Genomic DNA, 13,943 nt, shown 5'->3' with positions numbered 1-13,943 from the left:
ATTTCCAACTTGGAAGTCACTGAACTACCAGCAGGGGCTTGGGAGAGAACTTCTCTTCTAATGTAGTGAAGGATGGTTTATTTTATTTGGCTGGTTTTGTGTATGGGAAGACGGTTTGAGAGTCTATTGCCAGAATGCTGTGCAGAATAGTTACAATTTCCATGTAAGCTTAATTTCAGTGAGGCTTTGCATGTACTCCAGCACAACTTTTCACCTTCCATCTCTGCTGTTACATCCCCCACACAGATCAGGGCTCTAATCATGGCTTGTCATTACTTTTTTTGTTGTTCTTGTGCTAAGAGCTTCTGTCCTATGTTAAATACATGTTAAGCAGTGCTTTCTTCAGACATCAGCAGTGACTGTGAAAACTTGCCCTTGGCTGTGTAAGCTTCAAACAGTAATGTTTGCTAACTCTCTTGTCACTGTTCTCCTTCAAGAACACCTAAGTGGAAAAATTAATGAGGACTACTTTGCATCTAATGGTTTTTACTGCATTTTTACTCTTGACATCTAAAGCTTTTCTTGAAGTTCTGTTTTATGGTAACAAATAAAAATCAAATTAGGAATGGAAGGGACAGGAGCTGTCGATAAGTGTCCTGATGGAAGGAGACAGGTTTCCTGAATCATACATTCAGAGTTATATCCGACAGTCAATAACGGATACCAAGCTATAACCTTACTTTGGGTGGCCTGTGTGAAATTTAAGGGCTGAATACCTTCACATTGTATTACTGTGATCTAGATGTGTCTGACTGGGATGACAGTTATCACTCAGACCTGAAGCATGACTGGGAAGTTCTGTTCACCCAACAGTGCTCCAGATGTAGTGAAGAACGATGATGCAGGATTGTTGTGAAAACTTAAATTTTCCAATGTCTGTAATTTTAACACAGACTGAAGCAACATTTGAAAATTATGTCTCCCACTGGAAATAATTGAAGGTTTATTTAAATAGTTCTTTAAGCCAAAAATAAAAGGTCTTTTGATCATTTGAAACCTTGTCAGAATGTTGTTTTTCAAAGATTTAAATATACTTTATACTTATTTGAAACACACTTTTCTGTTCTGGTTTAGACTGAACACTGATTTTGATGTATCATTTTCCCAATGAGATAAGAACTCACTTTTTTTATAAGTCGTGTTTTATGTTAAGTATTTCTTCTTGCAGTTAATCAGATTTTTGGAGTAAACTTGGGTTCTGTGTCCCAAGTAATCTTTTAATAATGAAAATAAATTATGTGTAACTAGAGATACTACACAAAGTAAAGACTAAATGCAATACTCTGCCTTGCCTTTGTTCAGCTGATTTAGAACAATTTTCTTTTGTCTTTAATTGGCATACATTTTCCTCATGAGGTGTTGCATATGATATTAAAACTTATTTTGTCGTGCAAGGCTTGGAAGGTTTAAATCTTTATCTTCAGCCTGCTGTTTGAAGTTCATTAGAATATAGTTCAATTCTTTTCCAGTTCTTAGTTTGCATTAGGAAAACAGAACAAACCACAATGTCAGGGCTGTGCTTAGAAGATACTTATGCTAAGTATGGTTCTTCTTCTCAGCAACATTTGGTATGTCATTGCTTGTAGATTGAGGAAGTAATACAGTGGTTACCAGAAAATACACACCAACTGATGTAACAACTGTAGCTGATAGTGTGTGTCCCAGAATATTCCCTTCTGTTTCCTGTGGATTTCTATAGTGCCATCATTTTGTAAGGAAATCAGTCATGCAATAATGTTAGGGTAATGCAAAATTTTATTTATACTATATTAGTAACAGCTGTATGAGGAGAGGAAGTTATTTCAGTGGGTTTTGAAGTGTGCAACTATAAAGAGTTGCTGAAAGGTTTTTTTTCCCTTCTCTCAGTTCACATTTGGAAGGAGGGGATTTTAAAATTAAGGCAAAAGGAAAGATGTACTGCATTCCAGTCTTGCCATTTAGATTGAAGTCTTTAGTCACACTTTAAGTTAGGAATTTTCTAGAGATTTTTCTCGTTGGTGAGAATCATACAAAAGTTTGCACTCTGCTAAGCTGGGCTAACAGCCCATTTGCTTTAAAGCTTAATTATTTTTAACTTTGTGGGGTGCTTTTTTTTTTTAAATGAGGTTTTAAAAAAGGTGTTAATGGATAGTGAATAGTACCAGATTTACAATCCTAAAAGTGAAATTACTGCATTAACCATAGAATGTTAAAGAAAGAGTACCCCTATGTGCTTCCTCACAGCTTTCTTTTACATATCTCAATACACACACCTCATCTTAAGGAGAAGGAGCACTTAGTTCTTCACTCCCTTTTCTGCTGAATCTTTAATAGTAGTTCTAGGAGCAATTAGTTTTCCAGCAAGTACATCAACAAGAAGCCTGAGGGACAGATACCGAGTTACAGCTAAAGTAGAGGTTAAGTGCATTTGTCCACAGGAGCGATCAGTGAAAACCACTACTACTGCTTAGGCTCCTGAGGTCTTGGAAGTGTTCAGAATGTTCCTACCTGTGCTGTTAGGGTCAAATTTAACATTAGCAAACAAATGTTAAATTTTGCATTATTTGCAAATTAAATTAAATAAAAACAAACAGCAAACAACCCCCCAAAAAACTCTACAGATAAAAGCAATACCTTTTTTATGTGAAATGTAGTTACAGTATTTTTATAATATCTTTACCTAAAATTAAATGTCCTCAGTTTAGTGTTTCTCTTCAGCCTGGGAGGCCTTTCAAACTTATATCTGCCATCCCAGCTTCCTGTGAGAGCTGTACCTCATATTACATAAAAGTTTAAGGTGCAATAAATTCTTTTTGGAAACCTATTAGCTATGAGTGAAATTAAAAGCCGGTATTCCCTTCATGATTGCATTAATTATGGAAACAGAATTGCTTAAGTAAATATGGATTTAGTTTTGCTCATCTTAATTCTGTTCTAATGTTGCTGGCTTAATGCACTGTAAATGGTTAGTGGTGCTTGGTACTAAATTTGTTCATAGCAAGAACTTTTATAGCAAGAACCTTTGTGGGAGGAGGGCACCAGGCAACTTGTATCTCAGTATATAATTTTGTATTTTAATAGCTTACAATTTCTATACTTCATTACAGTGATTCCGGACGTGGGAGCAGCCTGTTAGACAGAGCTATTGCTGATAGACGACAGCTTAATACAATTACATTACCAGATTTCAGTGATCCTGAAACAGGTAAGAACTGAATTTGAACAATAAAATAGGTAAAATGGTCTAGCCATAGCTATATTTTGCATCATTTTTGGTTTATTTTGCAAAATGAAATCATATTTTTATTGTCTTCATAGAAGTGGAAATAGACATGCAATATAAGATTTTTTTACTTTTTTATTTATGAAATACTTGCTGACCACATTCTCTGTAAATTAAAGTATCTATAGTATGGATATTGCGGAGCTTAGAGGTATTTTCTTATGCAAGGTCTGAAAATTACTATGCTAAACTAACCTGTTTACGAAAGCCCTGTGCTTTTTTGTCCATTTGATATTTGCACATATTTTCGTTTTAAATAAGTCAGAAGAATTTTAATCTCAAAAACCTGAAGACATCATTGTAATTAAATTCATTAAAATCTCTAATATATATTAAAATATAATTACATGGATGGGTTGGCTTACTGTAGTCATAGCTTTGACATTATAAGCAAAATGCATTTATTACAAATCATATATACTGTGACATTTTGATATACATATCAGAAATTGTGGTGGTGCACAGGTACGCTACATAAAAGCTAAGATTGTTACATGCCAGTAAATATTTACAATATGTAATTTGCCTATTTTAATACATTCATGTATCACAGTGCAAATTGATATGCCTTAAAAGTCATATAACCAAAAAGCAGATGAGCCATGTGTTCTGAGAAAATTGCAGAAGGAATTACCATGATGTTCCAAAAATCTTTACTGTATGTTACTTGCATTCTAAATGCTGAGAGTTTTCCATTTCCTGGGTTTTAGCACAAAACTGTAGCATGCTTTACCTGCCACCTTTCAGATGCGAATTTCTGTTTAATCACATTTTGACACAATCCATTTATGAAAAATCCTGCCAGCCTATGAGTTAAATCCAGTGACCCATAGATTAAGATACACCAAAATGTGTAATGCATCTGTTTAATATCAGAATTGTGCAGTAGAGAAAAATTTAGTTATCTAACTTCTGAAAATTAAAGTTGGATCAAAAGTTCACTCAGTTTTGAAATCATGTAAGTAAATAGAAAGCATTCTGGGCTTGCTATAGTGTTAAACAGTTTTGATTACAAAGATCAGGTTCCCTGATTTCAAAGAACTACAGTATGATCTGGTCTGAAGTATGGCATAATTTAGAGGAATTTTTTGTTGTCTTTTTTTCTTATAATATGGATAAGATAACATACCATTCTATAGTGATCATTGTATATTCTAGTCTAGCTTATTGTTTCATTTTAAGGACATAACTGGATTTTAAAGGTTTTATATACATACAGAGATAGACATAGATATTTTATGCCTTCAAAAAAACACTTGTTGGGAGGGGTGTTGTGGGAGGGTTTTTTGGTTAGTTACAGGGTTTTGTTTGGTTTTCCCCCATGTGGACATAACGCTCTTGATCTATACCTTGGGGTGTCCTATTTCGTGTCTACCACTCTTGAGAGCATCATGAATTGGTGCTTTTTAAAGACTGCATATTCCTCAACACTTTTAAGTAAAGATCCTCATCCAAAACTGAGTTTTTCAAGAAGCTTACCCCAGATTCAAATCCTGCAGCCAATATCTTGAGTGGAAAACAGGATGTATACATATGTTCTGATTTTTCCAGAAGTTCCAATTTGTCGTTTTTTCCCCAATCTCAGCTGTGTTGTTGGAGCTTATCTCTACTCTAAAGGAGCACAAGATGGGAAATTAAAAATAGGGGGTCCCTTTTTGATTATTTAAAAGGTAACTGTGGAAGATGGGCTGGGAGGGGTCTCTCTTTTTCTGTTTTTTTGGGGGGGAATTTGGTGGGGTTTTTTGGTTGGGGCTTATTTTAACTTGAGCAAAAGAAACCTGGTTGCAATACCAATTCTGGTAAGGACTACAGTTTTATCATCTATTGTGTCTATACAGTAGTATACATATAAAGCTCCATTTGTCCAAAACTCTTCATCCAGAAGATTATAGAAAAATTCTGCAGAAGTTAGAAGGTTATGGTACTATAAGAATAAAAGACGTCAAGCTTGTATTAGTGTTTGAGTGAGAAAACTTTAAGCAGACTGTTAAAAAAAATTGTTCACAACAGGTAGATGATAGGAACAATAGGAGGTTGAGATGTTAGACCTTTATAGGCTGAAAAAGCTCGTGCAAATTCTGTGGATCCCCATTGTGTAGCGATGCAGAAGGAATTTGACATTTAAATAAGTTAAAATGTTAAAATAGGGGTGGGCAGGAAAGATATTAAAAAAAAAATCCTTTTAGGATGGCAATGTTTGCTCCCCTCCTCTTTATACAGTACAATGCTACCATGTGTATGCATTTGTGTGTGTGTATTCACATGACCATTTGGAAATTTTCACCTTCCTAAGTTTGCTTCCCACCTGGGATGATGATCCCCTGTGCCTGTCTAGTCTGAGTTCAGTCAATCTGAATACCAAGAAATGAGAGCTAAAATTCAAATCTGAAGTCTTACATACTTGCAATTTGAACTTTAAAATCCTTTAAAAAAACCCACACCTATCTGTAATGGGTGTAAAAAGACTATTTTTCTTAGATGTCTCAATTAAGCAGGAGTTGAAATAAACAAAAAAAAATATCTTAAACAGTTTTATGTAGAGCTCTTACCAATCCCATAATCAAAAGTGATTAAATGATCCAAATTTAAATTTGTGTGACCTTCGAATTATGTAAAGAATGTATTGTGGACTTCTTACAAGGCTGGACTGTTAATTCTAATGCCCTGATGAATAACTACGGCAAATCTACTTTAAGTTTGCCTTCTATTTTAGCTGGTTTGCCACGAGTGGCAGGCACCCATATTTGTATTTATTGATGAAGGAAATAAATATGGGAAAAAAACCCCATTTTGATGAACCAATCACTGAAATAAAATCTCACAGGGAGGCAGGCACGTTTCATATCCAAAGATAGATATACATATGCAAATCACTTAAAACTCAGTTGGCTATTTTGGTTAAGGTAAGTTGCACTCAGTCTTTTTAAAAACAGATTATCAATTTGTTGTGTATTGGTTGCAGTCCACTGAGCTTATCATAGGAAGAAAAAACAGTAGCTGAGTTTTAAACATTGTTTTTACTTCCCCTTAAATATATTTTACAAATTAATGCATTAGAAGATAGTAGAAAAATATTTAATTTGTTTTTTTAATCTAGTTTATTATGGAAGGAGAGTACTTATGAATATAGGGTATTGGGGGTTTTTTTGCTTTCAGAAGAAGTGATATTTATCTTATGTAGAAGCCATTTCCATCTTACTGAATGGTGAAATAAATGCTTTGCATTTTTTGGCATCCATGAGTCCATTAAACCCTGTTGGATCTTTTTTCTTTCCTGCCATGCCCCCCCTCCCCTTATCATTCTCTTTGTTTCACTTTTTAGCCTCTGATACTTCCTCATCTTCTCTCTCAAGAACAGAGTCTCCTCTCCAACTGTTTGTATCTTCTCATCTTCCTCATCCTCATCCTAAACCAGATACCTTTGTCTGGCCCCATGCAGCTGCTCCATACTGTGACCAAGTTCCTGAGCCCTGTACACCTTCTCGCTGTAAATTGGCTTTCTGTTCCTGATGGGCGTGTTAGTCTGTGCTGTATTTTTCTGATAATCTTCAAAACTGATAAACTGTGTTTAAACAATTTAAGTTTCAAGAGAGTGTCAGATAATCTGGCCTTTCAAGATGCTATTCATTAAATACTGAATGGGTTTTTTAATGATTTCATCAGAATAGACTGTTTTACTAATCCCAAAAGAGGTAAAATTACAGACATATTTAATACTCTGTTCTCATGACTGTTACAGAAAACGATAGGTGTTTGATAAAAGAGGTTATTGGCCAAGACTGCTTTCTAGCATTTACTGCTGTAAATTGTCATTGCTGGCATCTTTTGCCTGCTAAGACTTGTCTTTTTCACAGAATTTCCTTCTTATCTGTACAGTTTCTAATGACTTAATTTTAGAAAGCCTTTAGCTAATTGCATTCACAGCCTTCCCTGAAAATTCACATGAAGGAAAAAATTGCCTAAATATCAGTGTATATTTTCGCATTGCAGGTAGGGCATGTTGGAATGCTTCAGAGGTATTAAAGCAGTGAAAGTCAGCATTACTCTATTTCAAGTCAAAAGCCATTATGCTCATTGAAGTGATGCCAATTTAAACATGCTCTAAGATCAATCCCCATGTTGTTTGAATACAAACTCTACAGTAATGCTGCCAGAGTAGTTCAGGTGGCAGGGTAAAATCAACATAGTTTTTCAGCCATCTCTTTTTATCTTCTTTCCATTTCTGTTAAATTGTCCTTCGCTCATAGCTTTATGCATAGCGCTGGTTTTGTCACTGCATTTACTATAATCCAATCTTTAAGAAATTTATTTTTGACACCTAGCCTTTAACTGATATAATGTCAAAGATATTAATTCCTAACAAAATGTAGAAAATAAAACTTTGAGTATTAGCAAAATTCAGTTGTTAAAATAGCTGATGTAAGACCAGAGTTTTGAAAACACTAGCTCATATACAAGCCTGTAACTGGAAATTAAAGAAAGTGCTTCCTTTAGACTCCAGGAAATGTGTGTCCTACAGAAGTTTACCTGGTTGAAGTCTGGATTTCTTCTTGAAGCAACTGAATAGCTGATTGATTGCTATTACAGGTTGGGTGTCATTGAGTTGAACTTGCTCAGAGCTACTCTATTAGCAGTACGTCCCAGTTAGCATTAAATTACTTGTTCTTTGCAGAGCTACAAGTTAATAAGAACCCGCTCCAGAATGAAGGCAAACTGAAAGAATGCAGAAGCCCAAGCACGGATTGCATTATGTAAAGCCCAAGTTTTCCATTTGCAAGCTACTGTATCCTCAGAGAAAGGAGCTTCCACCATATGCATGAGAAGTAGCAGAACCACGAAAAAAAGAGATATTGGAATCCTTTGTATAGTTTAAATAATTAATGAAAGTTAAAGCTCTCTATCTGTGAGTAAGTAGAGGTTTGCCTAGATGCTTATAGCATGTTAGTGTAGTTACAAGGGCTGAAAATTTCATGTTCTGTGTCTTGCACAGTTCAGGGGTTTTTATAGTGAAAGAAGCAGAAGGCACTTCATATTACTGACCTGACTTCCAATTTTTGTTGAAGAGGAGCATGATTTCAGAAGTATAGCAAAGGCTCTATGAAAATATTTATTGTAAACAGTAATCTTCATATTTAAAATTAATCTTTTGAAACCCTGTAAACCTGATTTACAGTTTGAAGATTATTAGAAATCCTCTGGCTTTCTTGGAGTTCATGGTTTAATATATTTAATTTTTTTTTCTCCTTCTTACTTTGGATTTTAATTTGTGCTTTGATCTGTTCAAAGGCAATCCATCAGATGCTTACTTTCATGGTTTTTACTCCCTTTTTTTGGTTTGTAAGTAGTATTCACTGTGCAGTTCTATTAATTTCTTCAGGACTTAAATCACCTTTTTCTTTACCACAAAACATGCGTGTTTTCTCCATCAGTAGTGGAAGTTTGATAGTGTGTAAAGCAAGGCTGATGCTCTTTGCCCATTCAGTCACCCCAAGGGCTGTAATCTTACAAGATCTGAATGCACTCAACTAACACTTGCATTTAATAATTAAAGAGGCAGTATTCATTTCTAGAGGACTGCAAATAAAGTTATATTAGGAAGGTCTTGTATAACATAATGGCAATCTGCCAGTATGTTGTATTACAGAACATTTTATGCCACTGCCATTCCTAAGGAGTATGTTGGTCCAGAATGCAACGTTACAACTGCTGTCATGAGCCATAATAAAATACTACTTTCTCTTATGGTACAAATTTGGCTTGTGGAATAAATCTCTTAAGAGTACACTTTAAAATTATAAAATGATGAAAACAAGCTATGTAAGAGAGAATTGAGAACATAGCTCAATTGAAGTCACTGCTGCTTTAGCCAGGATGTGAAGTAAGGTTCTTTTTCGCTAATCAGTTGCATTATAAAGGTGTGTGTTTAGCCCTGATCATTAAATTTTGTGATTTTTTTTTTTCATTGATTACTTCAATTTTTCATAGATTTTTATGAGGTATTACAGGAGACCAATTTGGTGGAGGAGAGAAAAGTAAGAAGAGACATAAAACAGCAGCATGTTTGACAGTGACTAAGCACAGAAAATCTTTTTCAAGGAGCTGAGAGGATGCTCTATGAATGATGCTGTCCACACCTGACTGCTAATATCTCCATGCATAATTTTGTACCAAAAGATAAGCTAACTTTGTGAGTGTAAAAGGTGTCTCAGACAATTAATTTCATTGGTAAAATTGTTAATTTTGGCTAAACCTGCCAATCTATACATCACTTGAGTGATGTATTAGTCCTGCAGAAGGTACTGCCTCTTTGTATCATGCGATTTGCTTTTTTTAGCACAGAGTTCTCTGTATGTCACACCACTAATGTTCTTAATGCCGGCTGTGTGTGCATGTAAAGTTGAAGGTCATGGGGTTTTTCCTCTTTTCTCCTGCATGAGCATTGCTGTTAAAGCATTTTTTTTTTCTTTATGTAACTGTTGAAACATTGAAAATGTGATGAATGTAAAACTGTTTAGTAATATTTTCTTCTATGGTATAAAAAGAAATCCTGTTACAGTGTTTTTGCCAATAGATATGATCATGTTTCATGAAGGATGATGGTCCATTCTTTTACTCATTTTCAGAAAGAAAATTTGATATACATAGGAAAGTGATTGTTTTTCTCCAAGCCTGTATGTCAGCTAAGTGCTGATAGAGCCTGTGTCATAGTTCATGTCCATTAGGCTATGTTGTGAAGAATTTATTGGGAAATGACCAAGGAAAGAACTGTGGAAGTCATAATGTGCTTATTTACATGGGGGATTTAAATGGTATTTAAAAGATGAGTTTCATGTAGACTCTCCTGTAATATTTATCTTAAGAAAAGCCTGAAGAGAAAGAATTGAACACATCATTGTTCACAGAAGTTGAACTGTAGGTATGACTTGGAAAGGAAAGGCTTCTGTGAGATGAGAGCTTTGTGGTTAAATCGTGTTTGTACAAGGCTGTTGGTAGGTTTTCTACTTGAGATTGAATTGAAATATTGACATAACCATGGTTGTTGCAGATACTATGTTAGTATGGTGAGTAGAAACTGTAAATGCTGGGCAAATGTCATTATAGGGAGCTTCAGTGGGAGGTTATACTTTTTTGGTTTAGAAACATTTTGTTATGATTAAGACCTTCTGTCACACCTGACATTGTGCAATGTGAATGTGATTCCAGATGTTAATCAGTAAGTAATTTTAAGAGCAAATTTTAGATCCTGTGAAGATAGTCGCTGTTTTGCACTTAGCCTTTTTAGTATGAACAAGCTTCATAACAAAATGAAACAAATGAAAGTGAGAAGCCAGGATCCATTTTGGTGATATATTACTTTTCCAGACCTCATGCTTTTATATTTCAAAATACACACTCTTTGCTGCTTGTGATATTCTGAGGGATTTTTCTTGATTCTTAAGTGTCACACTATAACAGCAGGTCTAGAACTTGTCTGGGAAGAGCAAGGGTATTTGTGTGCATGAAAGATATGGTAAAATTTTAAATCAGAAAATGCTGCAACTGTATCTGGGCATCTGAAGGAGGCTACAGCTGAGTACATTGTAACACTGGAAGTGAGGATCTGTTTGTGTTTGGCTGAAGGTACTGAACACAGACCAAAGAAAGAAAAATGCAGACAAGGCTGGGAAGAGGGAGCAGAGCTTATGACAAAATCAGCAGGGAGCCACCAAATAAGTAACTGGCTACATAGGATCTGTGAGGCCTTGAGCAGGCTGTAGGATCCACTCTCTGCCCTCAGTTTCTCGCAAACCACTATGTATTTTTACCCGCTGTAGTTGAAATTACTATACATTTTAGAATTGTGATGTGACTATAAAGATCTGAATTGGGGTAGGGGGGTGTGGGGGGGTGGAGCTGGTTTAGAACAAGGAACAAATAGTCCCGATAGTTATAATAAGAAAAGGATTGAATAAAATTTGGAGGAAGGTCAGAAAAAGCTTTTTAGTACACAGGATCTTTAAATGACTTTTAGTCCTGCAAAATAAAGGCTTACTAATTGTATTTTAACAGAAGGAGCCAGAAATGAGTCAGATGACAGCTAATTGTGGCAATACTAAAGAGGCATTTAGGGGTTTATAGGTTAGAGCTATCAGCATGAGTGTAATGTACCTGAAAGGTGCCTGATTAGGCAGTGTCAAAACCTACTGTTTAAAAAAAAAAAAAAAAAAAAAAAAGGAAGAAAGAAAAAAGATAATAGCTAAGATTTAGAAATGTGATAATACACATAATGATACACTGGCTGTGCTAATTAGATATGCAGAGCTGAACTAGAGGTCATCCCTCCTCCTTTTGGAAACTGTATAGCCCTGTGCTTGATGTCTCTCTTAATAGCTGCTGCAAGGAGGATTTTAAGAGAAACAAAAACCACACAAAAAAGCCCAGTTACCGATGCTCCTGTGCTGTTCCACAACATCCTTAAGTTCTCTACACTTTAAATAAGACTGAACCATGAAGGATTTCAAAGGCTGGGATTTCCAAAGAGCCCTGCAGGAGATTACGCTAAGTTTCTTTGTATGTTGCTTAACATTGATCTTCAAACATAAACCCCAAGAATCCACTTGTTTAGGTTGTTTAGAGACATCTTAAATTTAGTTGATTGTGTTGAATAATCTGCAGCCTGAGTTTCTAAAACAGTTACTTGGTCCACATTGAATACCAAGATTAATTTAGAATATGTTTTTCATCAGCTGTATTAATTTAGTGAAAGATAGGAGGTAACTATTTTCTAGTGGTTTGATTAAAGTAAGGACACGTGAAGACTATTGCTTTGAATATGTATGTATTTTCTTCAGAGAACAAATTGCTGCAATATGTTAAGGGATAACTTTTTCCTAAACAGGAAATATAAGCAATTTGAATAATGACACTTTGAAAAAAAATTCTGGAAATATTTTTTTTAAAGTTTTTTTCTTTTTTCTGCCACTCAGAATGAAGTCCAGGATAGGGGTTAGCTAGCATAGGAAGCTCGGTATCCACTCCATTTTAACATTAATATAGGTGGCACTGCAGCACATAAGAATTTTATCACAGTATGGTTCTTAATTTATATATAATAGATGTACAAAAAGTTTTGATAATGTATTATCATATGTACTTTAGGATTAAGTACTAGAGGCTCAAAATCTAACAGCTCACTTTCTGTATGAAAATATTTGTGACCTGGTTAGCAGCCAGAGTCCTTGTTTTAAATAGGAAATATAGGCCCTTTCTAATACTACATTGCATACTTGCTTTTCAGAAGGAAGGGATTACATTATATCCTTTGTGTCAGTGAATCACACCTTTTCTTTACAAATTCTTCTGGAGAGATGAAGAGGCTCTTTCACTGTTAGCCAGTGCTAGGTGCTACCTGTGACAGGCTGCAGTGACATGCATTTACAGAAATGGATGTTAGGCAAGAAAAGGATTGCTGGTGACTAGTGCTTGTTTACGGTACCTTTGCTGGTATTTTTCTTGGAATGTGCTCCCCATGCTTCTTGTTTAGACTTGCCTTCTGTATTTCTTCAGAAATTAAGCCTTAAAGATAGGACACACAAAAACTTAGTGAATGTTCAACTCTGCAGGCTGGAGTTTGAGTTGTTTCGTCAGCCAGTAAAGGAAAGCAAACTCTACACAGCAATCAGATCTTCACAGCAATTCCTTGTTCGTAACAACATACGAAATGCTAATTATGTCCTGTGCTGCTTTTCCCCTGTTTCTGTCAGTTAAGGGAAACATGATGCACACTTTCAGACAAACATCCTCTTCCCACTGACCCATGTGCTGGGAATTTCTTCTGCTTTGCTGATTTATCTCATCACACTTAAGAATGTATGTTTTATGTGGCTAATCCCTTCTTGTTAAAATTCTTAGAAAACCTGTGATAATGAGAGCAAAGGTTTCATTTATTTCTTAACTGCTAGTGATGAGGATGATCTTGTGGGGTGTAGCTCAACTTGTAGAGGGTTCGCTACTTTCTTTTGGAATACCTGCCATTGTTGACCATTACAGATATACTGATGGGCTTAGAAGGCTTCTTGTCTGATCCAGTATGGAATATTTCACTTCCGTTAGTTATTAATCAGGCCTAGTCGGTCTGAGATTTTGTAATTTTAATTATAAAACAACTAGAGGTACGTTGAAGCTTAGATGGCAAGGAGTGTAGCTTAAAATAATCATGATCTTGATTTTTTCAAAAAAAAAAAAAGCCATGACTAAATATGCTGTCAGTAATTGGCTATCCAAAGTACAGTTGCCACTACATATTCTCTAGTCATAGAAGTTTTTCTAATTCCATTAATTTGAAAAGGGTAGCATTTGCCAATGAGATTCTAATCTCACTTGTACATCCTTCATTTTACAAGAATTATGCTTTACATAGTATGCTTTGGGAATGTTCTTTATGCAAGGGACTTTTTTTGCCACAAGGCATTTTAACTTGGCCTTCTTGATTAGCTAGGGTTTACATTCAGTGCAGTTTAATTGTGTATTTGTGGTGGGGTATGTTGTGATCATCTTGTGTATTTTAGTTCTCTCTTTTTGTACTGTTATTAGTCTAAAATAGTCTTCTAATTGCACTCTATGGAAAGACGTAGCAATTACTAACATCAAAGTGCATGCAGCAACCTGAAGATTACAGCATACGATACCTTCACAAATCTTC

At 35.3% G+C, this 13,943-nt stretch overlaps 1 protein-coding gene across 2 annotated transcripts in view; it reads left to right on the top strand.

Moving 5' to 3' along the window:
- Window positions 1–13,943, top strand: part of TTC7B (tetratricopeptide repeat domain 7B) — a 144,519-nt gene that overhangs the window by 94,654 nt on the left and 35,922 nt on the right. The window contains exons 17-18 of one of the 2 annotated variants that reach the window (XM_056346642.1): window positions 3,087–3,184; window positions 7,935–8,216. In XM_056346642.1, coding sequence (XP_056202617.1) covers window positions 3,087–3,184; window positions 7,935–8,017 — 181 coding nt within the window. In that variant the 3' untranslated portion in view covers window positions 8,018–8,216. Of the gene's footprint in view, window positions 1–3,086; window positions 3,185–7,934; window positions 8,217–13,943 lie in introns of those variants that run through there. The other variant, XM_056346639.1, reaches the window with a different exon arrangement.

Source organism: Falco biarmicus, chromosome 7, assembly GCF_023638135.1.
Source record: "Falco biarmicus isolate bFalBia1 chromosome 7, bFalBia1.pri, whole genome shotgun sequence".
Lineage (NCBI taxonomy): Eukaryota > Metazoa > Chordata > Aves > Falconiformes > Falconidae > Falco > Falco biarmicus.
The sequence above is the reverse complement of the archived record's forward strand: the minus strand, read 5'-3'. Positions and strand labels throughout refer to the sequence as shown.